The following is a 27,200-nucleotide window of genomic DNA, read 5'->3' as shown; positions in this document are numbered from 1 at the left end:
TTTAGTTCATTGACTATGTAAAAGGACAAGGAAACCTTAATCCTATAAAAACGATCCCCCACCCTCATAGGGAGGAACTCTCTTTCTAAACCCTAGGCACTTTACAACAAGCCTCCTTGTATAATGTAACTTACATTTACATGGTAGAAGCGAAAACTACACCAACATGGAATAGTGGAAGTAAGCCCAAGGCAAAATGAAACACGATACATCATGGTGTTTTTGTGCGTTTGTGTGATTTATAATCAAATATAAGTTCATACAAAATGACCTGATTTCATGTATCAATATAACCTAATTTTGCTGTTACCAATATACTCCACGACCCGTGGAATGTGAACAAATCCAAAATCTCAGCTGCTACTACATGTCAACAAGAAGAACCATGACTATTAGATGGAGGAATCTTGGCCACCACGAAATATTTCGAATCCTTCTACTTGAAGAATTAAGCTAACAATAATTCTTGCGATAGAAAAGTAGGCATGCACATATTCTTCCAACAATGATATCAAAGAATATTTCATATAAAAATAAAAATAAAATAAAAAAAGAACGAATATAATCCTGAAATCTCAGCCCTTAATTCTGGACAATACCATTCGAAGTTTCGAACCAGTACAAGATCCGTTGTATGATTAGCAGAAAATTAGAAAAAAAAAAAAAAAAGGAAAAAAAAAAAGAGAGAAGAACATTAGGTATAAAGGACTATTGACTTTAAGTAAGAACCCTAAACTCATTGAAATTACAGACAAGCCCTTGAGGAATCTCTGATGGATCCCCTCACTTGTGGGTATATTATGTCAATTTGATCCGCACCGTATTAATCCCTTCTGTTCACTCCTTAATCATCGTCATCATCGAAAGAAAACTGGTGAATCTACACCGTCCATCTTAGTGCTGCCTCCGCTTGGGGCATCCCTTTAGTTTGCAATGTTTTGATTTGCTGCACACACAAAATTTACAAATCTTATTGTTCTATACAAATGATGTAAAACATGGTGATAAGTAGGAGGATGAAAGAAAACAATTGAATACTAAAAAAAATATCAAAATCGGATAAATATTAACGAGATGTTACTTGTCAAAACTAAAGACTGAACGTGTGAATTGTCTCGCATAACGTGAGACCCATAAAATTATAAGATAACTAAAACAGACGTGTGATTGTGTGGACACAATTCATGTAGGAGAGTTGGCAAAAACAAAATTGGTGTGTATAAGGCCTTTTTATGGCAATAGAAACTACTCCAAGAAAACTCCCAAATATAGGAAGAAGTCTTTGCCTTGGTTACCAAGTAGCCAACGATGTTGCCAAATTGAAGATAATAATTAATTCCTTTAGGTTTGACAAGTCATACCAATATTGCAAAATTATATATTATGCCAATAAATACAATATTGCAAAAAATAGATGTCATGCATGTTATTAGAAGCAATAACCAAGTATTAATAAATAAATAAATTAAGTAAATACAAAAAAAAAAAAAAATTCAAACCTTGGCTCTGAAAGATTTGATAATTGAAGCCAGTAACTTGTCCCCAGCAATTTGTCTCACTTTTTGTATTAGTTGCTGCCTTGTAATCACATTCTCCTGAAAAATAAAATTAAAAAAGTTAAAAAAATGGAGAATAATTACAAGAAAAAAAGGATACAAAATCTTGAAACTTCAATGCAGAAAGCAGTAATACTTACTCTGTGATCTTTGTAATGCTTGCTGATCATGGCAATGGAAGGTGGAGGCAAGAACTTCGAAAGCACGCTGATTAGCGCCGGAAACGGCATCCACGGCGAAGTCGGTTTCTTGATTGGTTCTTGAACCTTCAGAAATTCTACACCATCGAAACAAAATGTTAATTAGTTTGAACTCAGAAGATGAACAATTATTCAGAAACAAAAAGGTTGGGGAAATTGCATTACCTTTCAAGCAATTAGGAGCTCTGAAGCTGATGACATACTCCGGTAGGATGTGAGTGTTCATGTGCGTACTCCAAATTATGTACTTCTTGGGAGCAAAGATGCTGTCGATGCCGGAATCGAACTGTTCGGAGCTCGGATGATGCTGTTTAGAACCGGGACACACAATCTCCGGCCTCCCCAGTATCACACGGCAGAGCAGGAGATGTCGTAGACCGTCTTCGTCAACGTTCAAGCTTTCCACACTAAACGAACAAATCAAATTTGTCAACCAAATGTCGAAAACGTAGACGAATGTGCAAAAATGCATACGCATTTTGAAGTAGTAATTCAAATTCGAAGTCGAAAACGTGACCTACCATTGCATAGGAGAATCATCAGAAGCAAGATAAACACCATTGCCGAATACCCCATCTCTCTGAGGCTGCTCAAAGTTGCCGAAACCATGGCAGATGATATTCGAAATCTCGTCTTTCGAAGAAGGCGCGTACCAAGCGTACTTCACGTTGGGATTTCCTCCGCACTTCTCCTCCACCGCTTTCAAGTAAATTTGAAAGGAACGCAGCCTTGCTTGGCCCACAAGGCTCGAGTAGGAGTTCCTGCGAACGGCCACCACACTTGCTTGAGCCCCAAGCAATCCCAAACTCGAAAGGAACCGCTGCTTGATGAGGTCGTGAACTCTGTCTCCGTCGAAAAGTGGGACCAACCCATCACCGAACGGCCGAGATTGATTACCGGAACTCGAAGAACCCGAATCGGCGACGCTTTCAGAGTCGGAGATCGACGACTGGACGGTCTCTGAGGCAGAGTCGTCTTCCGATGAATTTCCCGAATCGGAGAATTGGTCGCTACGTTCATAATCCGATGAATTTCCAGAAGAAAGATTTGGATAATCATTTCTGTACTCCATTGCAATCAAAACCCAGAAGAAAATCACAACAACTAAATTAAAACCTACTGTGATTTTTACAGTCTGAAGAAAACAAAACAGAATCTTAATTAAAATCTAAAGGGTGTTCATGTATAGGACTTTCGTGGGGGTTGAGCAAAAAGAATAACGAATCGGATTTCGTGGGGGTTGAGCAAAAAGAATAACGAATCAGATAAGCATTGGATTCCGATCGGACCCAGAAAGCGTTGGATGAAAAGAATCGGATCCAAAACAAAAGATGAAATGAAAGAAGAAGAGTTGGTAGATTTTTCAGAACGCCAAGAAGACAAACAAACTAAACAACCAAAAAGTACCAAAACGAATACATTTCTGGGAAGTTTTGGGATGATTTTACCAGAGATTTCGTGTAAAGTTTTGAGATTCAAGAACTAGAAGAAAAACCCGGAAAGAAACAATGGGAGTTTCTGAGAATTTGAGAGAGGTGGGAAGAAGGGGTTCATAGAACTCAGGATTTGGGGGATTTGGTGGCTTTGGATTTTGGTTTTCTGGGTTGGGATTTAAATGGAAACTGCGTTTTGGATTGCTTGGGGAAGGAGGAATGGAGGAGAAGAAGAAGAAGAAGGAATTGAAAAACTGATAGCACAAAAAAGGCGGTGGGTGCGGCCGCCATTGGTTTTGGATGCCAGCCGTTTTTATAAGCGACCATTTCTCGGGGCTCCGCGAGGTGGAACGGGCTGATTTGTTTTCTGTTTAAGGCGGTTTATCCGAAAGCGGAAATGTGACATGTGGATTTTGATCTGATGGAATTACTATAACGCCCTTGGAAATATCTTGGGCTTTCTGCGTGGGAAGGGCTTCATTGGGATATGAGGGAATTTGAGGGGATTGGTCGGTCAGGGAATTGGATGGGAGGTTATGGTTATCCAAACATATATCTTAAATTTAATATTGGGAAATGATTTTGCGCACGTATCTTTTGTTATTCTTCGTGCCGCTGGACTTGTTTTTTATTTTATTTTATTGAAAATTGAATCAGCTTGTGATTTTGTCGGTGCAGTTAATTTTTTTGGAAAATTATAGTCTTTTTTTTGTCATTCTTGTGTGATTTGCCATCACAAAAAATTTAATGCAGAATGTGCCGTGTGGAGTACAAATTTAAAATTCGTCCAAACCACTAGACCATCTTGTAGTGGTACCACTTAGTGTTTATCACTTGTTTTTTGTTGGTGCATATGAAAACTATTCTTAGCATATTTTCTTATATTACATTAGTGACAACTTTATAATAAAGTAGGACCAATCAATAAATGTGAGACATTTTTTTATTAAAAGAGATAATAAGAATGTGGTATAAAAAATAAGGAAAACTAATAAAAATGATTTGAAAATTTTAAGTTTTAACGATAAGGACAAAATAAAGGGTAAAGTGAATAGTACCATAATTGACTTTTTAGTGTAAAATATGATTTTTCGTTAAAGTAAACAGTACCGGAATCTTTTCGTTAAAGTTTCCTAAAAAATATGTTAAGAATAATTTATTTATTTTTTAATTTAATTTATGGCCGAACTACGAGTGAAAGTTTAAACCTGCAACATGTTGAATTGAATAGATTTTGATTACGTGCGACTGACTCTGCGTGCTAAAAGATTTGGATTAAGTGTCCGAATGATCTTGTTGTTTTGGTTTTGATGGTGTAAGTTGGATTCATCCCATAGGCTGATGTTGTTCATAGTTTTCTGCATGTTGTTTGTATGGTGATATGCGTGTGATGGCAGACAAAGGGAACTACGTCCGCAGGAGAGCTTGGATAAACTCAACTGTGAAGGGGTGCCTCCACTTTCTGCAGGGTCCCCTCCTTTGCGCGAATCGCCAGATATGCCAATTCCTCGAGGGAAATACAATATAACCAAGAAATTTGTAAGGATTCGGATTACATGGGGAGGGGAGTCACAGTTTTTTTATAATATCTGCGGTGTTTGGGTCAGGTCATACCAGAATGGTTCTCTTCAGATCCTCTTTGTGAAGATCTTGGGAATTCTCAAATCGTGACCGTTCATATCTCGTGCGATCAGTTTTCGTCAGGTTCTATTTATATTTAATTTTAAATAAAAAGTATTTAAAATGATTTCTGACCGCACGATATAAGATGAACAAACACGATTTTAGGATCCTCATTCCATGTCATAAACTTCACCAGATCATGATGTACAAAAACACTAGTAGTTGCAGTTCCAGAAGCATAAAACGACCATTTAAGGATTTTCAGTGTCAAAAATCACTCCCTTAAAGCTCCTTTGACTGTTGGTTTTTAATTTTTTTTTTATTAAAGTCAGTAATCACTGTGTTTCACTGAAATAATCACTTTTATAGAAAACACGCGTCTCATTTCATTTGCTTGTCAATGATTTTACTCTCATTTAAAAACTTACACTATGTTTGGATGAGAGAAATAAATTTGAGATTTTGACAAAAGTCAAAATTTATAAATTGACATACATCAATTCCCTTATTTGGATTCATAAACATAAAAATTTAGAATTTCCTCCTGGAATAAAAAAATTAAATAAAAATAAAAAACTTAGAATTTGAAACCTCCAATTTCAATTTAAAAATTATGTAAATATGTATCATTTCTTAATTTCTCAGCAAAAGTTTAAAAATAAAAATTCTATATTTAAATTCATTGTTTTTTCTTTTTTTAGATTAACCAAATAAAAAAAATTCATAAATTCTAGATAGTATAATTATATCATTTCAATTTCCTTCATTTTAAAAGTTTCTTAATATTCTTAAATTTCCTCATCCAAACAGACAATTTAAGTATGTTTCTAACGCTCTCAGTAAATCACTCCCAAACAGACCCTAACCAAACATGAGACTCTGTTGTCTAACTGAAAGATAGACAGAAGCTGAAGCTATGGGCATAAAGGTCCTCGTCTCTGTGGGTCGAAGAACAAGGATTTGAGCTGAACCACCAGACGTTGGTACTCACTACACTCCTAAATCCGCCTAGCTGGCACTTTCTTCGACGACTTTTTGGGTCAACGCACCATAAGAGATAAAAGTCAAACAATCCCCATGCCTTGTGCCATTGACCTCTGTTGGAAGATGTTACGCGTCGAAATTTACTACATCAAATAATTGAGCTTCTGGTAGAACTAGCAAAGCAAAGACACTAGTACGTCCAAAGGGGGAATGTTACTTTTGACTTGGAGGAGAAAGTAAACAAAAATAGTCTTTTTCTTCGAAACGAGAACAACTTGCATGACACGAATATATTGTTACAGTGTCTTGTAATAATGAAACAAAGACGTTTTTATGTTTTTAATTTATTGAAACGGAACAACACATGACGATGTGTCTTATGCTATGTAAGTAAACATACTTAAGTTGTTCTTGCCTTGCACTAGATAGGCAGCTTTTGCACTATTCCAGAAAAAACTCGTATGTATTCCAAGTTTCCATACCCTTTAGCTCTCTCTCGCATCGTGTGACGGGTACAACCAAGCTTTTCTCCTACATTTCGAGACATTTCGAGCACAGAAAATGGGGACACATGGCTAGTTGACCTGGTGCAACCAGCAGCCGTAGGCCCCTACATCGGAGTCCATGGAACTATACATGGACCTACACCCGCTACAGCTGACTCGGGTATATATACAAAAAGAAAAAAAATGCTCAAAAAACTTGATACCTCCAAAAGCCGCCTGTACAGAGATGATTCGAAGTTTTCGGGACTAAGATGACGAAGGAATTCATCATAACCATGCTCCCCATCCAGGAAACAGTTGACATAGACGCTCGGGATCAATCGCATCTTGTATAAGTTGTTGAACCTGCAAACTCAGATTTCTCTTAATACAGATATCCGAAGCTGAGATGTATTTTCAACTAAATATTATGAAAACGGGATATAATGATAAGATGTTCATTGGTGCTGCTTGTTTCAATATTATAGGTACATCGATGAAACTGCAGCGCACGAGAACTACCTGTCCATGTATGCTTCGCATTTCCCCTTCTTCATATCCATCGAGTTTTTGTTTTACACGCATCAGCGCACGTGCAGCATCCTTGTTACCTTCATATTCATCTTGCGAGCCTTCAAAGCTTAAGTTTAAGTCGTCATCCGTTTCCTAACCAAGACAAAGAAATGTATGCAGTGTAAGAATAAACGTATACTGGGATGGGGTGGTTTGAACAGCTACTACAGGTGAAACAACGAATAAATGTATACCAAGTTTCATTACCTTCTGACGCTGCAAAGCTTTCAAAGGTGATAAAGCCCACTTATAAAGTGGATCATGGATAAAAACCTGCATAGAAATCCAATCAGATATCGAGAGAAGCAAGAAGTTGCGGGTTTCGTTTATTAATTAGAGAAGTTGACTCAGGTAACATACTTCAACGATGGTCAGTAGTGCTTCTTTATTTGTCCTCATAACAGAAAGAGTTTCTTCACAGCATCTTCTGAAAACCCCTTCCACTCCAGTCACACCCATGCCATCGATGATGTCCCTTGTAAGTCGGAATGGAACCTGTAAACATTAATTTTATAATAAGAACATCGAACCATACAAAATTCAGTAAACTAGGCAAACAAGCTTAGCAGGGAAAAAATAATCACAAAGTACAAACCCGTTCTGGTGTTTTGAGCATCAAGCCTTGTTCAAAGGCAACGCCAAGATCTATATGAACAACTTCTGCAGTGGTTTGATCAATTAAGATATTCATAGAATGTCGATCTCCAAGGCCAACGATATAACCAACCTGAATATGGAGCACAGTTTTCAGAATTATTACAGTTTATGGCCAAACGCCAATTGCCACAGCATGAGTATAAATCACAAACCATTGAACTAGTGGCAACACTTCGTGTGTATGAAAGTCTCTTCTCAAACCAGTCAGCTGGTTGCAAGAACCTCTCCAAGAAAAAATGATGCATGACAGGCCTGCATGAGGTTTTTATTTGGAATTAAGAAGCTCACCAGCTTAATATTTGAAAAACTAGGTGTTCACCCAGAGAAATGATATACCTGAACTTCGCACAAACTTCCTTGAATGCCTTGCGCTTGTCCTTTCCCTGCCGAAAACCAAAGCATTTATATAAGTTTGTTTTAAGGTGAACATAGTACTACTTTGGCATCCAGACATACATCTCTCTGAAGAAATATACAAGAACTTCGTACAAATTTTCCATGTTTAGTAAATAGGAGAGCACTCTTCCTTCTCAACAATGCCCTTTTGAGTAATTGGTTTTCTTCAATCACAATAAACTTCCAAGCGTTACAAAATTTTAGGAGTGAAACTTACATTTGCCATGTGTTCTCGGCATTTGAGAAATGACCAGTCCCCCACTCCATATCGACCATGGGCCCCTCCATTTCTCGTGCTGAAAATTGAAAAAATTAATTAGAAAACCCAAATTATTCGATCATTGGAAATACTCATGTAGGCTTTAAAAGAATGTACCAATTACCTTCCTATAAGATAATCACCAAAAGGAAGAGTGCCATTAACCCATTCAAGAACACCAGCACTTGGAGTGAATGGAACTACCTATCTCATCAAGAACAATGTGATGTTTTAATAGGTAAAAAAATTAAATGATAAAGATCATTGGTAGGAAAAAATTATTTAACAAAGCGATGCACAACCAGTTGGAAGCAATAATGCAATTTTCACGCACAAGAATTCATTTAACAAAATCTTCAAAGTGCACAAAGATCTGTATAATAATTAAAGAATAAAGATACATGATACAAAACTGATAGTATTTATTTCTCAACGGAAATTTCAAACTGTAAAAATGTTTAAGAAAACACAAAACAATCAAGGGAACTAATTCCTCATTGCACTAAGCCTTTTCCCACTAAGTGGGGTCGACTATTAACAATCATCCTAAAAAAAAAAAAAAAAAAAAAAAAGAATGCTGGTGAATTCTTTTCCGCCAAATTCTTGCCAAATTAAATACCAACCTTCTACTTCGTGATGACGTGATATGATATGGGTTGAAAAAGATACCTTGTATGTACGCACTCCTAATCTTCTTTTCCATGTATCCCGGTGGTTCTGTAAAAAGGTGTTGACTAAACCAAAAAATTGTTCCATTACCTGTAAATATATTGAAAAACATATTATATAAGTGAAAAAAACATGAAAGAAGTACTTGTACCAAAAGGAAGCAGGCTACTGAACATTTATTTAAGAAAAGAACAAAAAAAAAGTGCGACTGCGTTGAAGACAAGGCTGCCCTCACAATAAAGCTAATATTACTAATGTCTTCCATAGCTACACAGCAATCCCGATCAACTAGTGGCAGGTAACAACACAACACCAGTTAAAGGACCAAGTAAAGAATTAGTCCAGGAAGAAGAGTTTGGGCAACAAGAGCAATCTAATCCTTAGTAATTGTCTATTAGGGAGGCGTGCACAAAAAGCATATTAGATGCACCATTTCAAACCAGGAGGATTTTTGGGAGTAGTCAAGTATAAATTCTGAAGCTTCAGAAAGTTTGGAATTTTACACTTCCTGGGAATAGTTCAACGGTTAGACAAAATACAAGCAAAAAAACATGTATTTCCACATGCATGGGCATGAGTGCACGCGCACACGCACAGCTGGCATATAAACAGCAAGTAGAAAATCTTACAGCATCTTGTCTTAGATCATCATTTCCAGATTTTGCCAGCTGTTTGTATCGGCAACCATCAGAACCCAGGCATTCGACCACCTTTGGAGCATTTATACCATTCATTACTCTGTATGTACACCAATATAAATCAGAAAGTAGCATTGTAAAAAGATGATAAAATAAAATATTAACATGATATTGTAGATTATTCCAAAGACGTACACAACTGAATCTCCTAATCCTTTGAAATATGGGAAAGAGCCTTCATGGTATTGACAACTACGGTCAATGGGAAAGGTAGCCGTCACAACAGGCACCTGTGATTTCATAATAAATGCAAAGTTAATAATTATTAAGAACAGATGCAAGCTCAATGAGGCAAGGCAACTCTCAGTCCAAACAATTAAGATGTAAAATCACCTAATCAGTCATTCAAATTAGAATTTTCAAGTCATAAAACAAGAATAACCTTCATTTCCTAAATACCATGGTTTGTTGTATAGAAAGATTTCACAGTATCAATCATCACATCCCTACAAATTACTAAATACAAAGAACAATTGCGCTGTACTTACAAGTTCCAGTGGCTGAAGATTACGCAATTCTCTCGGTAGCATTACCTTTCTATTGGTATCCTGTTGACACAGTCTAGTTAGGTAGTAGCAGACAAAACTGTTCAAAGGATTTTCATCATAGTAAGAAAGCAATAAAGTTACTTTAGTAAGACCTTAAATGACTAGGATGAGTAACAAAAACTAGGAAGAAGAAAAGACCAACTTAACATCTGTTTAACGAACCTCTCTCTTCGTTTCTAGTTCCGCAAGTTTGATATAGATCTCCACCATTTGCTTCATCTGACAAAAGGATGCAAATATGTACGATTTTTTAGTTCACACAGTTAGAACTATAAATTAAGAAACAAAAAATACTTAATCTGGAAAATGACGCTAAATACTTGATTTATAATGCCTCCATGATACGATGTTAACTCTTGTAAGAGATTCTCTGCTGCAAGCTTTTTATCCATATCTACCACAAATGAGTTCCTACTGCGCTGCTTGTCCTTGATACGGTCACCATTTGCCAATGCTAGAAGCTAGTGCAAATACAGATGGGAATGTAATATAGTCAAAAGTATTTTACAGCATGAAACAGGTCCAGAATGACAATGAGAACCATTTGAAAAAGCATGGTAGTTATGGTGCAATAAAGGGGAATGAGAAGTAAGGTTTTTGTTTCCCATTTCTTATTATAGCAGAAATATGAAAACCTTGTATGCATATTACTCAAGCACAAGACATGCATGGAATTTCAGGCCAGTTGAGGCCAATAAAATTAATTGTGAATACCTGAAAGATAGTATGGTATGGATGGTCAATAGCCATTTTCTTCAGAAGAGAAACCAAGGCAAACTGCAAATCCAATAATTATAATCAGAATATACTCCGACTTCTGAATAAGTCAAGAATATGAGTTCAATGTGAACCTGAAAATTCTGAGGTCCTGGGCAATCCTTTAAGCTACCCATTCTTGAAGCAATTTGGTACACTAAAGGGATGAATTTGTAAGACTGAACCTGTAGAAATATTGGATTACAAATCAAGCTAAACTCTTATGTAGCATTATCTAGCAACATGTAATGTGTGTACATGTGTGTGTAGTACTTTTTACAGAAAACAAAAGAAATTTAGTTATTATTATTTCCAAGATTGATTTATACTTATTTTTCTCATTCACAATGTACCTCACTGATTGCAGCAAGCATGCTATCTATGACATTTTTCCTTGAAGAGAGAGAGAACCACAGGGAAATTAACCGAAAAACCTGAAGACACATGTTAGTCCCTCAATGGAATTATACACAATTCTCCAAAAATAAAATCTCTCGGTAGGGATTTATTTGTATAAAATCCACTCAATCCAAGGCAAACAAATTGTTTTATGTTCAAATCGAATAAAAGTTGCAAAAGTAATCAACATTAAGGGTTGCAAGAATCATCGGAATAACCATAGGCTTTTGGACCATTCACTACAGAATTACAGTGCTAGATTATTTTTTATGGAACATAGACATTGAGGACTAAGTACATACCACTCGCACATCATATTTGTCACCAACAACCAAACAACGGTTATATCCCTCCAATGCTAGGCTGAGGAAATTGTCCCTGTCATCCTGAGAAGTCAACGAAAACATATAAAACAGTTAAAAGTAGATTATGTTTTCAGAATACTTTGAAGGCTCAAGTCAATTCCAGAAGATAAGCTCAGTACTCCTTGCAATCGTTTAACACAGGAAACCCAGAATTTAGATCCAGAATTCCCTCAGATTATTGACTAGCAATTCAAATTCTACACCCCAATACAAAGAAAGTGAAAAGGACACATTGTGAACAAGACTTAAACAAAACTAAGGTGTAACAACTACCTGGAGTTTTTCAGCCTCCTCCTTGTCCATTGCAAGTTGCTTTTGCAACTCTTGAATTTTGACCGAATAGTCACTCTTCTCTCCCTAAAAGTATATATGGAAGAAAAAGAAAAATCCATGTAAAAAGAAATTTAGGAGATTATCCCCATGTGGTACCTATTAAACCAAAATGGCAAATAAGGATTATAACAATGGTTTGGGAGTACCTTTGTAGAAGATCTTAGCCGTTTAATAAGTGCTTCCAGTTCCATTGTCTGTGAAATCAACATGTACACAAAATTGCTCATGAAACAAAACTTCATGTAACTTTTGAGTTCTTGTTTCTAACGTATTCTCAAGTACCTTGTGTTTCCTTAAACGCATTGCTGCTTGCCATTCATTAGAGGTAAGTCTTTCCTCAGAACTCCTAAAAAGAGCATCTGCATAATGTGCAAGATGAAAATGTGTTTGGCTTTGTCTACCTCTGGACATCTCTTTTGTATCCTTCTGATTCTCAGCAAGCGAAACAGCAGGCTTCAAATACTTCTCTAAAATAGTTCTTGAGCTGAAGTTGAGTTTCAGAGAGAAATAAAAAGGAAGATAAAAAAAATCAGTACATCTCCGATTCACATCCAAAATCAAATGAATCAGTAGTTAAGATTTTCTATTAACTTGCTAGATCTAGTCTCCGCCAGCCACTTCCCAACCAAGCGATGAACATCTGAAGACTCTTCATTGGACACAAAATTTTGCGAGACATATTTTGCAAGGCTGATTGCCATCTCATGCTGACCTTGGCCACGCAGAAGCTTTGCTTCTTCAAGCTGTCATGAAACAAAAGTTTACCAGTGTAAATTTCTAACTTTTGCAAACATGACTTAAAGCTGGGTAAGAAATTAAGAATTATAGGGACTCTGTACCCTTCCAAGCCAGTATAGAGATGAATCTTGCTCTCCTGATTCAACACACAGCAACTTAAACTCATGCAAGGCTGCAGCCGCTTGAGAAAATCTAGAACCCTGTAAAACAAAGAAAAACAGACTAGGAAAATTCAGGAAATGGGCTTAAGTTGATGGTTCTATGATTATGAAAATGCTGATAATACCTTACGGAGGGTAGAAGTGGACTGCAGAAGATGTTGCACCGTACACTCCCTACAGCTTAAGATTTGAAGTAGCACTCGCCTGAACGCTATAAAAGGCTCCAGTAAATTCATGTGTAACTGTGTCCGTTCCAAAATGGAACTCCAATCCATGTTCAGCCAAGACAACTAATTGAAATTAAAAGATTATGTCAGATAACCAGAAACTTAGTTTTTCTTTTAAAATAGAAACATGTGTGCATGGAGTGGACATATATTTATAGAAGCTAAGTGAAACTAAATTAATCACAGACGACACACCCTATCTATATATGAAGAAACCATAACAAAAGTTATACGGTACCCAACAACAACAAAGAACATACATTATAGGGTAAACCTTCTTGTAATATGTACATACAGCTAGCTATCTGACGAGTTACTACTACGTGCAGGAAAATATCTTAACTTCTATGTGCACTAATCTTGGGAGATAATATATAACCTTGTGATGGAAAAAGTAAAGCTTAAATCACGATTTCAAAAGAAAGCAAGTAGCATCTTCATCCATTCCAAGGTCCAGAAACTCAGAAGAAGAAACATTGTCCGGTAATATGTTTTGGATGAAATACTGTTTTGCTTATTATCAGTAATATAGATAGCTCACCCACTTGAGCTAATCCACTGGGAAATGTCAACAGGACCATCAACCACTAAAACCTCAGTTGTCATATAGCCAGAATGGGAGATGGAAGTAAGTAATTTGAGTGAACAAAATTTACTCATTTAATTTTCAATTGTTGGTTCTAACTTCTAAGAAATAATTTAATACATGATTATCATTGGTATCATTTAGTAGCTACTTGTACTAGTAACGCATCATCAAACCAAAGAAGTCTACTCTGTTTCTTTCATCCACCAGCATAATACCTGATCCATGGTAGGGATTACAGGTTCAGAATTTACTTCTTCCACCTTTGGATGAAAATTTATACCCTCATCATAATCAGATGATGTCCAACGTAAATCCCAAGCCATGCCAAGATGATAAAGGATCTGCACCAGGATACATAAGTTAGAAGAAAGAGAGAGTAATCTTCTTGTGGGCAATAAATTTGGAAAGGCATAATCAATATGAGCATTTTTTTTTTTTTTTTTTTTGGTTCTCATGGCATGTCAAGGTTGAATCAACAACTTAAATCATTCAAATACGCAAAAACATGCCTTCTATGTTTATCACATACCTGAAGTTTAATTATTGCTGAATATATGTGCTCAGTACTTTCTTCACTTGCAAGAGAAACAGACCACACAAGCTCCTGACACGTATGAACACACGCATAAGTAAAATTACACATGTCCAACTTGTAGGGGAGACAAAGTTGAAGACTCATATCACCTGCTTTGAATACCTCAGCTTTCCATTGAATTCATTGTAATCTCCCTCTTTCAGTGCCCTCAAACAACTGACATTTTACAAGAGGAAACACAACATTGTCTAAGATACTTAAACACTAACGTATAATATGATTTCCTCACTTATGGGACATCTCTTACCTATGCAAATTTTCATTGAAATGATCACTTTTGATGTGCAAACTTGATGAAATAGAATTGTCACCAACATAAAGTAAGGAGAAATCCCAGTTTGCAGTACGCCAAGCAGCCTCATACTGCAAATAGTATATCAGCAATATTGGGAAAAATGGTCCTCGTAGAATTAAACTAGCAAGAAAAAAGGCTAACTAGAAAGTCAAACATGTCATTAATCAGGCATCTTTAATAAGTTGAGATTGCAAACCTGCAATTCAGTAAACTCCAGATCATGATCAAACTGTCCCTTCCGAGTTGTCAATCCTTGGCAATACAAATCCAGAACATGCATACAACCAGTTTGCTGCAATGACCTAATCAAACCTTTATATGGTTTCCTCTGCCTCATTGCATTTTCCAATATGGGATTGGATAAACGATCTGTTGGTTGAGTCTCTTCCACTGACAAATTTCTGGAACCAAAATCCACCGGTACCAAGGCAGCTGAACGTACTTGCAAGTCATAGTACTCAAGGGCCTTGCTCCAATTTCCCTCATGCTCGAAGGTAATGATTGAGAGCTTTGAGAGCTCAACTTTCAATGCCATCACCACAAAACAAGAAGAAAAAAACCCAAATATGAGAATATACTGATGTATTGAATATAATAACTAGGACATCTACAAGTATTTCACCTCATCGCAAAACCATATTTTTCACTGACCTTATGTGACTGGATGATCCCATATAAGCTGTCAGGTTCATTGATCTGAGTGACCGCAGCGACAAGTATTTCGATATGATGTGGCAACTGGAGCATAAAGACCAAACACAGAACAGGGAGGAAGTCAAGAGAAAGGACAACAAAAAGTTTAAGGAAGGACTATGAATTTAACACCATATGCATATTTTAAAACAGAATGCACTATTAACAGGTCTAGCAGGTCAGCTCTTAAGAAAAATGAACACAAAGCTCATTATATCTGTGTGACTAACCACTTCAATGTGAGAGAAATCAGGGCTCCCCAGTGTGAGGCTGTTGAAATGCTCTTCACACCAATGCTCCACGTACATCACAGCAGTAAAGTATGAGCCACAAATCTGTGAATTATAAACATCATTGTTAAGAAAATGAACATACAGATATTAACTAAAGAAAATCATTTGGGCACTGAAGTCAAAGTTAGATTATAAGAAAAGAGAAGTGCAGGATTGTTTGGAACTCACGACTGCTGACTTGGCAACGACAAGATAATCAATAGAAAGCCAATAAACCTGGAAACATAGACGAATTAATAGAAAAAGGAACAAGACAGGAACTAACGATTTATAAACCATGTATAACAATCCAAAGAGTGAGGCTTACAAATAACTCCAAACAGAAGTCAATATATGCAGTACAAAATACCTTGTCCCATAAAGATGTCGACATTGCCGCTGCACTTAATGTAGGAGCTGAATCTTTAGCCTTTCCGGGGGTGGAACGGGATTTAGAACTACAACTAGCAGGTTTAGCGCTCTGCAAACCCAAAACGTAATAATTAGATTAGTACAATCTATGTGAAATATTCTGGTCAACATACGTTGAACAATTAAATTAGTACAATATCATTGTCAACAGCAACAATAGACCTCTCACTAGAAAATCATAAGCGACTATAATTTAGTTTGATATGCTACCTTAGATATTTCCGCCCTTGACGGGAACGATGAAGATTTTTGCATCACATGACATAACCGAAGTTCATTAAGAGCATTCAACCAAATTTGAATTGATTTGATTAACTTATTAGAGTCTGTAAATATAGATTCCTGCACCTGCATATAAAAGATAGACAACCAATCAAACAAGATACGGAAGACTGGAAGAAGAAATGCAAAGCTTCATATAGGATAACTAAGAAACTACCTATGAAATTGAGGATAAGACATGAAACATCAAACCCATCCAAGTCTGTACATTAAGCCATCATACTACATCTCATTTTACAATCCTCAATAGCATGAAGAAAAAGAAATAGCGAGTTTCACAACACAAAATTTGCCCCAAAATTAAGAGGCAATCAAAACCATTTCCAATGAAGATGGGCTCTTTTTCATTTGCTGCCATTTATAGAATGACAACCTTCAAAAAAGATAAGTTACCGAAAGGTCATGTAAATACCCCTAATATTTGTTATGTATGCATGGCAGACACAAATCTCAAAATGGAGATGCATCATAATACAATTGAAACTAGACCAAATTAGATTCCAGATTCAACCTGCAAAGAGATTAATTTGAAGAGGTCAACATCTATATCCTTCCTTCCAGCAAGATTAACAACAAGGCTTGGTAATAGAAGCTCCGCAGCTTCAGCTTTTGCTAACACAATATCCTGACATAATCTGGAAGCAGAAAAAAAGGGGGGAAAAGGGTAAAGTTAATAAACTTGTTTAAACAAAGTGAAGGCTAATCATCCGACTCATACCAAAGTGAAGGCTAATCATCCGACTCATAGGCAACATATTTAGATAACAAAGTCAAAGATAATACCTCAGTATTACATCATTGCAATAACCAATCAGTGAGAAGACAAGTGGACAAATCCATGTATCGAAAGTTTTACCCTGTGTTGCCCATACAGTAGAGTTCTCTAATGGAATTGCTTCAGCTGAAAATTTAAATTAAGGAAAGATTAATTAATGAAACCAAACACAGCAAGTAAACCCAAGAAAGAGGTGTGACAAGTAATATGAAAGCCAAATTGAAGGTAATACAGCTCGTAACATAATCAAGAGAGTTGAAGTCACATATAGTAACTTACAAATGGAAAATAAAGAAAGATTTTACAACATTGGTAAACGACTCAAAGCAATGTCATTATAATTCAATTCGTGACCCCAAGAGTCAGAATAAAGACAAAAGGAGTGCACGGAGTGCGTGGATCTCTAGGGGCACATCAGAAAGCCCAACTAAATAACACTACTACTACTAAGACCCTTACCCAACAGTTTATAACGTAATCACACTTTTGGCCTAGCCAAATTTGAACATCACTTTTTGTTTTTATTCTTTTATGACATTTTGAGCTTTAGTTTTAAATAGAAATGAACTAATATAAAAAAGTACAACTAGCTTACCCTTAAACTTAATATCTAGATCCAAAAGGAGCTTTTCCACCAGCTCAATGTTGACACCCTTAGAGTGAACCTGGAAAGACGGGAATAGAATTACACTAGTTTTCTACTGAAGTGGCATCACTTGCACTATTAGAATCAGGTAAATAACTAATGAAACTACCAATAAAATTTCATAAAAATAAAAGTACAGATAAGAGCATATTTACCTCAATAAGAGACCTCTCATAAGAATCAAAAGACAACAGAGCACTTTGACCTCTTTGAGTTGAAAGAATTCCCTGCTTTCAGAAAATAGCATATTATCTAACCCCACAAAATTCATTAGTTTATAGCAAGCCAAAAAAGGAGAAAGGACGGGGAGGGAGAGCAAACAATAGATTAAAGGCTTCCCCAGCAAATTATGAATTCACAGAATACAATAGCATGCATAACCAGTGTTTCAAAATAAGAAATACAGTTCCTGGACAACAACTACCTAGGTGTATTTTCAACAAGTGGAGATGTAGGATAATAACCTGCATGCTTAAAGCAGTTTTCTACAGTGAAACAGTATTATATAGCCATAAATTTACTAACCAGACAATTACAGTCCTCCAAGCTCATCTTTTCTAATTTTATGCAGATGTGGGACTGTGCAAGTAAACAGTTATAATGCCTTGGACTCAACCAATCAAGATTGTAGTTAGAATTGAGACCTATGGATCTCATTGATCATAGAAAGTGTGCCACAAGTTTTAACTTACCATAAGCCATAATTGTAAGAAGTTAAGAATTAGTCCTTCAAATGTATACAAAATTGAACAATAATCAACAAATCAGGTCAAGTATCAAATTAATAACATGTAGTGGTCAAGACAACACTACAATTCAACGAAATCTGAGCGACTTAAAAAGAGGGCAAATCAACTTGGCCTCCAAAGAATTACCCGAAGAGCTTGAGATGTCATATCTACTATTTTGACGGAATCATCCATCAAGTATTTCTTCAGAAGTTTTAAAAGCGTAACCAAAAGTTCTTCAGATAAGCCGGTATCCATCTGAAATTTGACTTCTATAGAAGAGTCATGATTAATAGGTCGGCAGACATGGATGTTACTAGAGTTTCCGGGAAGATGGAAAACAACACAATGTGGGTCCCCAATTCCAACCTGCATATTTTGGAAAAGAAAAGGAAAACATATTACTATAGAGCACAATGTGCTGAAGAAAAGATATACTTAATAATATCAGTGAAGCAGAAGTACCCTAGATATAAAATCAGAGAGCAAAACTCCAACGGTATTTGTATCATCCGAGCCACACGTGCGGACAAGTGACCAAACAGCATTGGTAATTTCATGGTCATGATGCCAATATGTATCATTCACAAGCTCTACTGCATTCTTTTTCCTTTGAAATGTCTCGCCCAAAAGAAATTTCTTGTGTAGTGCTTGGAGACTGCAAGAACACACCAAGTTCACAAAGCATCTCATTACCTTAAATTACAATCCAAAAAATATAACGTTCAGCTGTTCTCAAACCCAATAACCATTTTATAGTATTTTCCTACTAAGAGATTTTTCAATTTCACTCTGCAAATAACATGTCGTTAGAGAACAAGACAGGAAACTGATAAGAAGAGGGAACCACCTCCACAGAAGTAATCTCGGCGGAAGGTAACAAGATCTCTCAGCAAACTGAAAATGACAAATTAAATAGCGTAATCAGTATGGAAAAATATTTAACCATAGTTGAATCTCAATAAAAGCAAAAAGTAAATTTATGCTGATAAACTCCGTTGGTTTACCGGCATTTCAAAAATCATAAGCTGTTAGAATGTGGATGAACTATTAATTCTATTAACACTCCCCATCACATATGGGAGTTTTCTGTACCACCAGAGAGACTAACACATGACATTCAACATAAATTGAAAGGTTGCAGTTTCAGATTTGAACTCAGGATATCCCTTTTAAATACGTTAATACTATGAAAAATAGGTTTACCACCATTGGCAAAAACTTAAGAATAGAGTGTGACGTACGATTATTTTAACATTCTAACATACAAATTGATATAATGTACCTTCAACAAATGATCTCTTGAAGAGTAAGCTTGGCATAATTCCTGATGGAACTTTCTAATCCCATCAAAGATATCTATTTCAGGGAAGGGTTCCAATTCCTGCCACAGAGAAATTACACAAAATGAACAGGTATCATTCCAGTAAAATTAAATTAAGACTATTTAAGAGGTGGAACAATTCATTGCTGAGAAGTCAGAAATGATACTCTGATATAATCATAAAGAGAAGGATCAGAATCCACAGTAAGCTGGAGGAGCAAAGATAAGACTTGGGATGATCTGCCAGATTCTTCTCCCTTAGCTTCAGAGGGAATGCAACATGCCACCAACTTTGACACTAAAAACTGCATCAAAGGATTCAAAGCAGAACATGGGTAAAGCAGAGTACTCATAGGGGCTCTTTTGTGTGTGTGGTGGGGAGAGGTGGGGATGCAGAATCAAAGATAGATATACCGACTAACAAAGGAACCCACCTGAAGTTGCTCACCCAGAACACAGATAATTTCTTTTGATGGTTTACTTTTAAAAGTTTTCAGTAGTGCAGAAATGATACGACAACATTGATCTAGTAAAGCCTGGCAGCCAATGAATTGCCCAACCAAATTGAAAAGATAACTGCATAAAACATCAGATAATCGCAAAACGTTAAGGGCATGTTAAATTATATACTTACACGTCCAAAAAAAAAAAGTCATGTTTTCTACAATTTAAAATCACATTTCAGTGTTTTCACTACACAGGAAGAACACTGAACAAAAACACAATTAAAAGATATGAATACCATATGAATTACTTTTAAATTAAAAAATGGGGGCAGACAAGGGAACTGTGCGCATTTATCCCAAACTACACCACTTATAATTTGCAAAAGGCATCTGCATTCTTTTTTGAAAAATGCTAATCTAGTCGCATCAATACCAAAATTAATTAGAAGCTTGTATGAATTAATTAGAAGCTTGCTTGAATTGCTTGAACATTCATCATTCTAATTATCTAGTGATGGATCCTGAATGCTGATATTATAAACTTACTTGGACGTGCTAGCAACAGCAGCTCTATACCCAAGAATATCAATAAGCACCTCAACTCCAACAAGCCGGTGACATGCATGCCTATGGTGAGTTGCTGCTGCAATCTTATAGTGCAGTTCCACTATAAACTGCAGAACAACATTAGCAGTTAATTTCACAAAAAGCATTGAACATGCCAACTGAACAAAAGAATTGAATATAAAGGGAATCCTAAAATAGGCATAAAGAGATATCCTAAATAGCATATTTACCATGAAAACCCTATCTGGTCGAAAAATGTTAATCTTGTCAACAACACAGATACTTGTAGCATAATCCTCCCTGCACAGAGGGCCATTAGGAAAACATTTTAAGAAAGAGTCATCAGATAAGTAATCGAAATAAAATTTAAATCCCAAAGAAAGCTTCGAAAATAATGTACTTCTCCAAAAATCCGTCAACAACTGTTTGAATTGCACGTGCAATCGTGTTCCTAGAAAAGAATGGAACTGCTGGGTTTGATGCAGACGAGCCAAGAGACAGAATGTGGCTGACAATAGATACCTATAAATATGGCATTTAAGGAAATAATTATAAAAGCATTAAACCATCCAGTTAATTATGCTAAACAAAAAAACTACCATATAAATATGTGAAAGGTAGAGATATCAATCCAAAACCAACTAGTAAAGAGAGGAAAGGCCTAAGATTATACATATTGAATTGGAAGTCTTAAAATACCAAATGGAAAATTATATATTCTCAACATGCTTTCGCACGTATGGGCCTGGCTGAATAGAACTAACCGTGTGGATCAATTATTTTGGAGGACATGGAGCAGATGATGCCAAACTGGCAATACACACCGGATGAATTACCACTCCAGTAAAATTAGAGCATCAAATGCAAAACCAAGTGGAAATGCGTTAAAAGACCCATGATCTATATATTGAATGAAAGACTTATAGAGTACACCACATGAGATTTTATGTTCAAAGATATCTAACATCATGGAAGCATATTTCAAATCAGAACAAGCAAGACTTCATAGAAATGCAACTCAATACAAGGGGATAACCATAGATATCTCTCTTTTTCTCATAAATATCATTAATGCCAATGCCAGGATGTATGCTACGGAGACATTTCACTGCCCTCAACTACTTAATTCATTGTTTGGTACGAAATTCCTATAAACCAAATGTAAGATATAAAGGTTTTTCAGCCTAAATTTCCAACAAATTTAGAAAGCAGGTACAGAAATCCATAGAATCAGAAGCTAACCATATGTTTCTTAATGAGTTTGTCCCGCTCATTCTCAGATATCTGAGCAAGATGCAAAATTGAATTCTGAAGCACATCTGCTCCCTTTTCCCACCCAGATTTCTTACTACAATGCAATCCCATACAAACTGAAAAAATCTGCACAAAGTGATTTTTCACCAGAACTTCCAGAGGCTGACCCGCAATCTGGAATAAATAAACGTGTGAGACTAACTTAAGGAAATATGCAGATATATATACATACAGTGGACTGATAGGAAATCAAGAGTTGACAACAAATATAAATGATATTACTAATTTGATGCTGAATAGGGAAAGAATCACATAGCCTAGCTAGTGCACCTACCATAGTAACCCAGCTAAATTTTACTCAAGTGAAAATGTACAGGTTATGTGGTGAATATTTATAGGTTACCAAACAAATGGCAAGTTGAAGATTCATTTTACCTTGGCAACCCAGCTGAGATTGGAGCTGTCCCCATGCAGAAGTAGAGCCGGGAGAAGCCAATGACAGCAATACTGCATGAAATAACTAGGTTCCGAATCTGATACGAAAAATTGCCTAATCTGCGAAGAACAATTGCCAACTTATCAGACTGGACATTTAGGGATATGATATCCATTATCAATAAGTTTCTAATAGTTCCTCTTTGTAAGGTATTGCACTATACCCTAACGAATTAAATCATCCATCCTTCCTACCCTACAATAGGACGAAACAGCAAATTACCTCCACAAGTGCAGCAAGGCTTACACCACAAGCAATCCAACAAAAGAGAATTGATCCTATAATCTCCTCCAGGTACTGCAGAAGAAACTTGGTGACCTCATACGTATACAGCATTTTTATTGGTCAAGTAAAAAGTACCCGATAACTGAAAGTCTTAAGTCCATCAAAATCATTTTTCTTATGTGACAAATAAATGGCATAAAGTCTAATACTAATATGACAATAAGGGAGCTGTTGCACTCCAGAAAAGTAATCTTGCACTCATCCCTAGTTATAAAACTAAAGGAGGGAGGAGCCCATGATTGCTATTTTGAAATGCCATTAACAATTCCCAACAATAATAGTAATAATAACAAGAAAATACTAGTACGAAAATTTATAGTCTATAATACAAGAGAACTACAATTATTACCTTGAACCTAGTTGTATAATGCAGCTGGCTGGAGAGATTATCAAGTACCGCAAAGACCAATTCCCTGAGGAGGGAAAATCTTTACAGATCGAAGAAACATAACATGAAAAATCAATACACCAAAACAGTGCAGATAGTGTACCTCTGACAAGGATCAATAGCAGAAACCACACATATCATGAATACAGCCTGCATGTGTCATGGAACGAACTTACCAAGTAAGTACAAAAGCACAAGAAAACAACTTCTTACAAAGTCATGAATTAAATTTATTATATGCAAATGTATTCTAATTTCTAAAAGAAGTAAATCTATAGATAACATCGTTGACTTGACTGACAAGTCATGGATGTCCGACCAGGTCAATTCTCACATTAAATATTGACAAACCTGCTTAGCTATCATGGTGGAGTTAAATGTTGCTTTGAGAGGCAACAATTGTGAGAACATGGAGTGTCACCTTGGAAAAAATAAAATAACAAAGCAAAAAGCTAAAAGCAATATATTTGGTATTCAGATAATCAGACTGCATGTTCTTTAATTTCAAGGATGGTCAATTTTAATTGTCTTGCATTGACCCACATTTCACGTTCTTTAGCCTTGGATTCTTATTCTTTTGTTTTTTAAATATCTTTTGCAGACTCGAACTCCTTTGAATTGCACACAAAGTTTCAATTTCAGAAAGTGGGATATCAATTAAACAAAAGAAAGGATACATATATACCTCAAACTCTATTTTCTCACTATGCAGAGCAAGATGCATAAGAGTAATAATGACAGTTTCCATTGTGGGACGAGGCTGTGGACCGGCCGCTACGACCTCACTTGCAGCAACACATTTTTCTTGAGAGAAAAACACCAACACCACACCAAAGTTGGAACTAGAAAAACAACAAAATAGATGTTAGCTAATAAAAATATTATTTGGTAATATAAAATATAAATTACATTTTCCACCCCTTAGGTTTGAGGTGATTTTCAAATTGGCCCATGAGGCTTTAACTTTCTTCACATTACAACCTGAGGTCTTAAATTGTTTGCATCTTTATTAAATTGATGACATGGTGAGCCTGTAACCCGTAATTAGGTTGACATGCAAGTGACATTTGTACCAAATTGACTAAAAACTCATCAATTTAATAGAAAATAGACTTCAAATACACAAAAGGTGTAAATTGATACAATTACAAAACCTTAGGGTTAAAACCTCATAGGCCCATTTTGAAAATCACTTCAAACTTTGAGGGTGTAAATTAGCCCTAAAACATAATTAATATACTCATGACAAACAAAGCTTATAAGGGCAGGTTTGCACCCCATGGTGTAGTGAATTTCAGACTTTGGAGTCTTGGACCAAAAATATAAATAAAATAAACAATAACTACAACTACAATAATAGACTTAAAGTAAAATTGGCAGTAAGGATAGTGATAATAATGAGTTATCGCATGTGAATGCAACATCGCCTCTAATAAAAATTTTAATTATATGTAGATATCTAAAATAATAAAATTACACCTTGAAAAGAGAACTCAAAATAAATAACAGGTAAACATAGGACATTCACAGCATTAACGCGAGTTGTACCCTTTATATTTAAGAAGGGGGGGTAGGCAAGCTTTGTTCACCAGAAATAAGCATAGGCAGCAAGATATGATTATAATTGTAGAACAAACTTACCAAATATCATGGAATAATTCTTCATGTCCATCCCATGTTTGGAAAAGAACACCAATTTGTCTAGCCAGGGAGAACCGAACTCGATAATCAGGATCTCGGAGCATCAACAGCAACCTTTCGATCAGTGTCTGGTAAAAGAGTTACATAACAGCAACCATTCAACATGATAATAGAAGGAAAGAAGATTACAAAGTACCAAAACAAGAGACCATTGGTTCTAAACTTGATAACCAATGTTTCTCCTGGTTATTTGTAATTGAGAAATAATCACCTGACCAATTTGAGGACTAAGTAAAATAAAATTGCATATGCAATCAATTAGCTTAGCACGACAAAACCAGTCAAGATCACATTCAGCAACTTTGTTCACCAAATCTCCAAGATGCATCAAGCTCTGAGAACAAAAAACAAAGGAAGTTATTCAGTTAAAGAATATAGTAACTCTTGCAATATTCTAACTATTATAAAATTTTGTATGAATTGCATGACAGACATGTAATAGCAGATAGTTATCTGCATGTCCCATGCACGAAGGGGGTAGGTTTCATCAAGGTTTTTTATTTCTCACTTGCGCAATTATGCTTCTAAATCTATAGCATTTTTATTATCGAGAATGGAAATCAGGTAATTTACTTCTCTTCTTGGAGCTTGAAACTTATAGATTGTTAGTACTTCTCCTTTCATGTAAAGAAAGGTGCATAAAACTTAACTATTTTCCGCTATTGCACATATGTAAGTATACAAGAAACAGAACTTTATCAAAAGAAAAGGTTTGGTGTATACGAGGTCAAGATGTCCAGAAATTAAAGAAAGGGAACATATATCAAAACAACCGTCAACCATCAAATTTATTGTAAAATAGAACAAGAAAAGGTTGGAAGTACCTGCTCATATCCTCTTTGCCCCAAAGAGACGATGACAAATTTATCCTTCCTGATAGAGTCCAAGGATGATAAGGTGCCCAACAAACCACGGATAGCAGATAACACCATAGCACTATCAAGCTTAAGTCTGGCTTGCATCTTAACCATTTCATTCATTAAATTGATCTGCAAACAAGGCAAAGCTTAAACATATGACTGATCAAACATTATTTTGAAACTAATCACAACTATTAACTAACTTAACATCTCTTAAATCTTTAACTAAATTAAGATGAGTTGTAAATTACCGTGTCTGTAAGATTTTCAAGAGATGACCAGTATGGATGTTGACAAAGAATGAGCAGAATATTTTCACGAACCTGAGTTGAAATGAAAAATGTAAAAATCAAAAGGGATGTGATTATTGCATGCATGGAATTCAGGTATCAAACGTACGTGGAGAAGGGAACCGTGTAACATACCATTTGATCAGTTTCTTTTGACAAGAGATCATATAGGACATCCCAAGTAACGTGTGAAACTGAGAAAAAATTTGAAATAAGCAAAATCATGCCCAGCTTCCATTTCTCTATGGAAGAGGATACACCACCACCAATTTTACCACCAATAGTTAAAACATCCACATCTTTGGAATCATCATTCATATCCAACTCCATGTCCATGATCCTAATTTTACTTCTATCAGAAGAGAAGTCTTGCTGAGTCACATCAAACTTATGACTACTTGCACCGCTAGAGTATTCTTCATACACACTAGCCAATGCTTTTAAAAGCCTCTCCATCATTTGCATGATAGCACCATAAAGGTCAACATCCGCATGATTTTGATCTCTCCACCTCATGAAAATAGGGGAGTAAAGAAAACTCTTTAAGGAAGCAACAACGGAGCTTGTTCCATTAGAGACAAGATCTGAGCCCAAGCAAGCAAGAGGCAGAATATCATTGTGGTTTCCTTGGGTGGCCTTAACTGCAATATCCAGCCATTCTAACAGGTATTGGCCCAATTTTGAAAGGAATAATGATGCTTCCTCTCTTTGCCTGGAATAGCATGTATGGTATAAACAACTCAGAGCGTGTAAAGAAACAAGATACCCAACAATATAAAGGAAAAGGTCAGATGTCGATATTCAAAAAATGTACAACTTCAACCATTCAACCACAATGTAATGTAGTTCAACTGCAAAATTTTACAGCATGGCATAAAAGACACAACCAGAACATCAGCATGTAGACACACGGTGTATCGTGCACACTGTTTAAATGACACGGCTACAACTCGAGAGGTAATACACGATGTTGCCCACAAGTGCAACAATGACTCAAAAGACAGATTTCATAGAAGTATCTATGATGAAGGAAAAACTCATAAAGACAACCATTAAAGTTCTAGGATGAATGGCTGCTGAGAAAGAGTCGCAACACTTATAGTTCTTAAGAACATATCCATGTCAAGAGCACCGAATCACAAAGTCTTATTAGTGAGTAGTGAATGATCAAGTATTTTACTTAGCAAGAGAAGTGCATACCAAAACAGCAGCTCAGTAGTAA

General features: G+C 36.0%; 2 protein-coding genes across 2 annotated transcripts in view; both read right to left on the bottom strand.

Annotated features, from left to right (window-relative positions):
• Positions 1 to 562: 562 nt before the first annotated feature.
• Positions 563 to 2,878, bottom strand: LOC103953026 (probable inactive poly [ADP-ribose] polymerase SRO5). Its single transcript, XM_048589940.1, has 5 exons — positions 2,278 to 2,878; positions 1,922 to 2,163; positions 1,697 to 1,833; positions 1,500 to 1,595; positions 563 to 946 (listed from the first exon to the last, which is right to left on the bottom strand). The coding sequence occupies exons 1-5, from the start codon at positions 2,826 to 2,828 to the stop codon at positions 881 to 883; spliced, it is 1,092 nt and encodes a 363-aa protein (XP_048445897.1). The 5' UTR covers positions 2,829 to 2,878; the 3' UTR covers positions 563 to 880.
• Positions 2,879 to 6,033: 3,155 nt separating this feature from the next.
• LOC103953019 (serine/threonine-protein kinase ATM) overlaps positions 6,034 to 27,200 on the bottom strand; it is a 28,150-nt gene continuing 6,983 nt past the window's right edge. The window contains exons 21-79 of the mRNA XM_048589291.1: positions 26,114 to 26,690; positions 25,940 to 26,011; positions 25,653 to 25,817; positions 25,040 to 25,162; positions 24,769 to 24,896; positions 23,813 to 23,969; positions 23,231 to 23,277; positions 23,089 to 23,152; positions 22,677 to 22,751; positions 22,394 to 22,513; positions 21,947 to 22,132; positions 21,105 to 21,226; positions 20,935 to 21,004; positions 20,684 to 20,811; positions 20,126 to 20,267; positions 19,859 to 19,996; positions 19,653 to 19,751; positions 19,218 to 19,264; positions 18,833 to 19,025; positions 18,515 to 18,736; positions 17,795 to 17,866; positions 17,589 to 17,658; positions 17,002 to 17,119; positions 16,730 to 16,853; positions 16,147 to 16,284; positions 15,875 to 15,985; positions 15,694 to 15,741; positions 15,463 to 15,567; positions 15,191 to 15,277; positions 14,736 to 15,056; positions 14,492 to 14,607; positions 14,334 to 14,400; positions 14,179 to 14,253; positions 13,865 to 13,990; positions 12,959 to 13,123; positions 12,774 to 12,872; positions 12,526 to 12,677; positions 12,217 to 12,418; positions 12,081 to 12,128; positions 11,875 to 11,958; positions 11,539 to 11,622; positions 11,191 to 11,271; positions 10,933 to 11,022; positions 10,796 to 10,858; positions 10,402 to 10,542; positions 10,244 to 10,300; positions 10,022 to 10,081; positions 9,669 to 9,763; positions 9,465 to 9,573; positions 8,836 to 8,925; positions 8,291 to 8,370; positions 8,125 to 8,203; positions 7,848 to 7,894; positions 7,664 to 7,763; positions 7,450 to 7,581; positions 7,215 to 7,349; positions 7,062 to 7,127; positions 6,804 to 6,947; positions 6,034 to 6,647 (exon numbers count right to left, since the gene is read on the bottom strand). Of these exons, the coding sequence (XP_048445248.1) occupies positions 6,570 to 6,647; positions 6,804 to 6,947; positions 7,062 to 7,127; positions 7,215 to 7,349; positions 7,450 to 7,581; positions 7,664 to 7,763; positions 7,848 to 7,894; positions 8,125 to 8,203; positions 8,291 to 8,370; positions 8,836 to 8,925; positions 9,465 to 9,573; positions 9,669 to 9,763; positions 10,022 to 10,081; positions 10,244 to 10,300; positions 10,402 to 10,542; positions 10,796 to 10,858; positions 10,933 to 11,022; positions 11,191 to 11,271; positions 11,539 to 11,622; positions 11,875 to 11,958; positions 12,081 to 12,128; positions 12,217 to 12,418; positions 12,526 to 12,677; positions 12,774 to 12,872; positions 12,959 to 13,123; positions 13,865 to 13,990; positions 14,179 to 14,253; positions 14,334 to 14,400; positions 14,492 to 14,607; positions 14,736 to 15,056; positions 15,191 to 15,277; positions 15,463 to 15,567; positions 15,694 to 15,741; positions 15,875 to 15,985; positions 16,147 to 16,284; positions 16,730 to 16,853; positions 17,002 to 17,119; positions 17,589 to 17,658; positions 17,795 to 17,866; positions 18,515 to 18,736; positions 18,833 to 19,025; positions 19,218 to 19,264; positions 19,653 to 19,751; positions 19,859 to 19,996; positions 20,126 to 20,267; positions 20,684 to 20,811; positions 20,935 to 21,004; positions 21,105 to 21,226; positions 21,947 to 22,132; positions 22,394 to 22,513; positions 22,677 to 22,751; positions 23,089 to 23,152; positions 23,231 to 23,277; positions 23,813 to 23,969; positions 24,769 to 24,896; positions 25,040 to 25,162; positions 25,653 to 25,817; positions 25,940 to 26,011; positions 26,114 to 26,690 (6,934 nt within the window). The 3' untranslated portion in view covers positions 6,034 to 6,569. The remainder of the gene's footprint in view (positions 6,648 to 6,803; positions 6,948 to 7,061; positions 7,128 to 7,214; positions 7,350 to 7,449; positions 7,582 to 7,663; positions 7,764 to 7,847; positions 7,895 to 8,124; positions 8,204 to 8,290; positions 8,371 to 8,835; positions 8,926 to 9,464; positions 9,574 to 9,668; positions 9,764 to 10,021; positions 10,082 to 10,243; positions 10,301 to 10,401; positions 10,543 to 10,795; positions 10,859 to 10,932; positions 11,023 to 11,190; positions 11,272 to 11,538; positions 11,623 to 11,874; positions 11,959 to 12,080; positions 12,129 to 12,216; positions 12,419 to 12,525; positions 12,678 to 12,773; positions 12,873 to 12,958; positions 13,124 to 13,864; positions 13,991 to 14,178; positions 14,254 to 14,333; positions 14,401 to 14,491; positions 14,608 to 14,735; positions 15,057 to 15,190; positions 15,278 to 15,462; positions 15,568 to 15,693; positions 15,742 to 15,874; positions 15,986 to 16,146; positions 16,285 to 16,729; positions 16,854 to 17,001; positions 17,120 to 17,588; positions 17,659 to 17,794; positions 17,867 to 18,514; positions 18,737 to 18,832; positions 19,026 to 19,217; positions 19,265 to 19,652; positions 19,752 to 19,858; positions 19,997 to 20,125; positions 20,268 to 20,683; positions 20,812 to 20,934; positions 21,005 to 21,104; positions 21,227 to 21,946; positions 22,133 to 22,393; positions 22,514 to 22,676; positions 22,752 to 23,088; positions 23,153 to 23,230; positions 23,278 to 23,812; positions 23,970 to 24,768; positions 24,897 to 25,039; positions 25,163 to 25,652; positions 25,818 to 25,939; positions 26,012 to 26,113; positions 26,691 to 27,200) is intronic.

This window comes from the organism of the source record quoted next, unplaced genomic scaffold (assembly GCF_019419815.1).
Source record: "Pyrus x bretschneideri cultivar Hongxiangsu unplaced genomic scaffold, Pyrus_bretschneideri_v1 Contig3, whole genome shotgun sequence".
Lineage (NCBI taxonomy): Eukaryota > Viridiplantae > Streptophyta > Magnoliopsida > Rosales > Rosaceae > Pyrus > Pyrus x bretschneideri.
The sequence above is the reverse complement of the archived record's forward strand: the minus strand, read 5'-3'. Positions and strand labels throughout refer to the sequence as shown.

Coding starts and splice junctions, on each gene's coding strand:
- LOC103953026 (XM_048589940.1), bottom strand. CDS start 2,828: ATGGAGTACAGAAATGATTATCCAAATCTTTCTTCTGGAAATTCATCG. Junction 1,834..1,921: donor AGCTCCTAATTGCTTGAAAG/GTAATGCAATTT, acceptor TCGATGGTGTAG/AATTTCTGAAGGTTCAAGAA. Junction 1,596..1,696: donor AGCATTACAAAGATCACAGA/GTAAGTATTACT, acceptor TTTATTTTTCAG/GAGAATGTGATTACAAGGCA.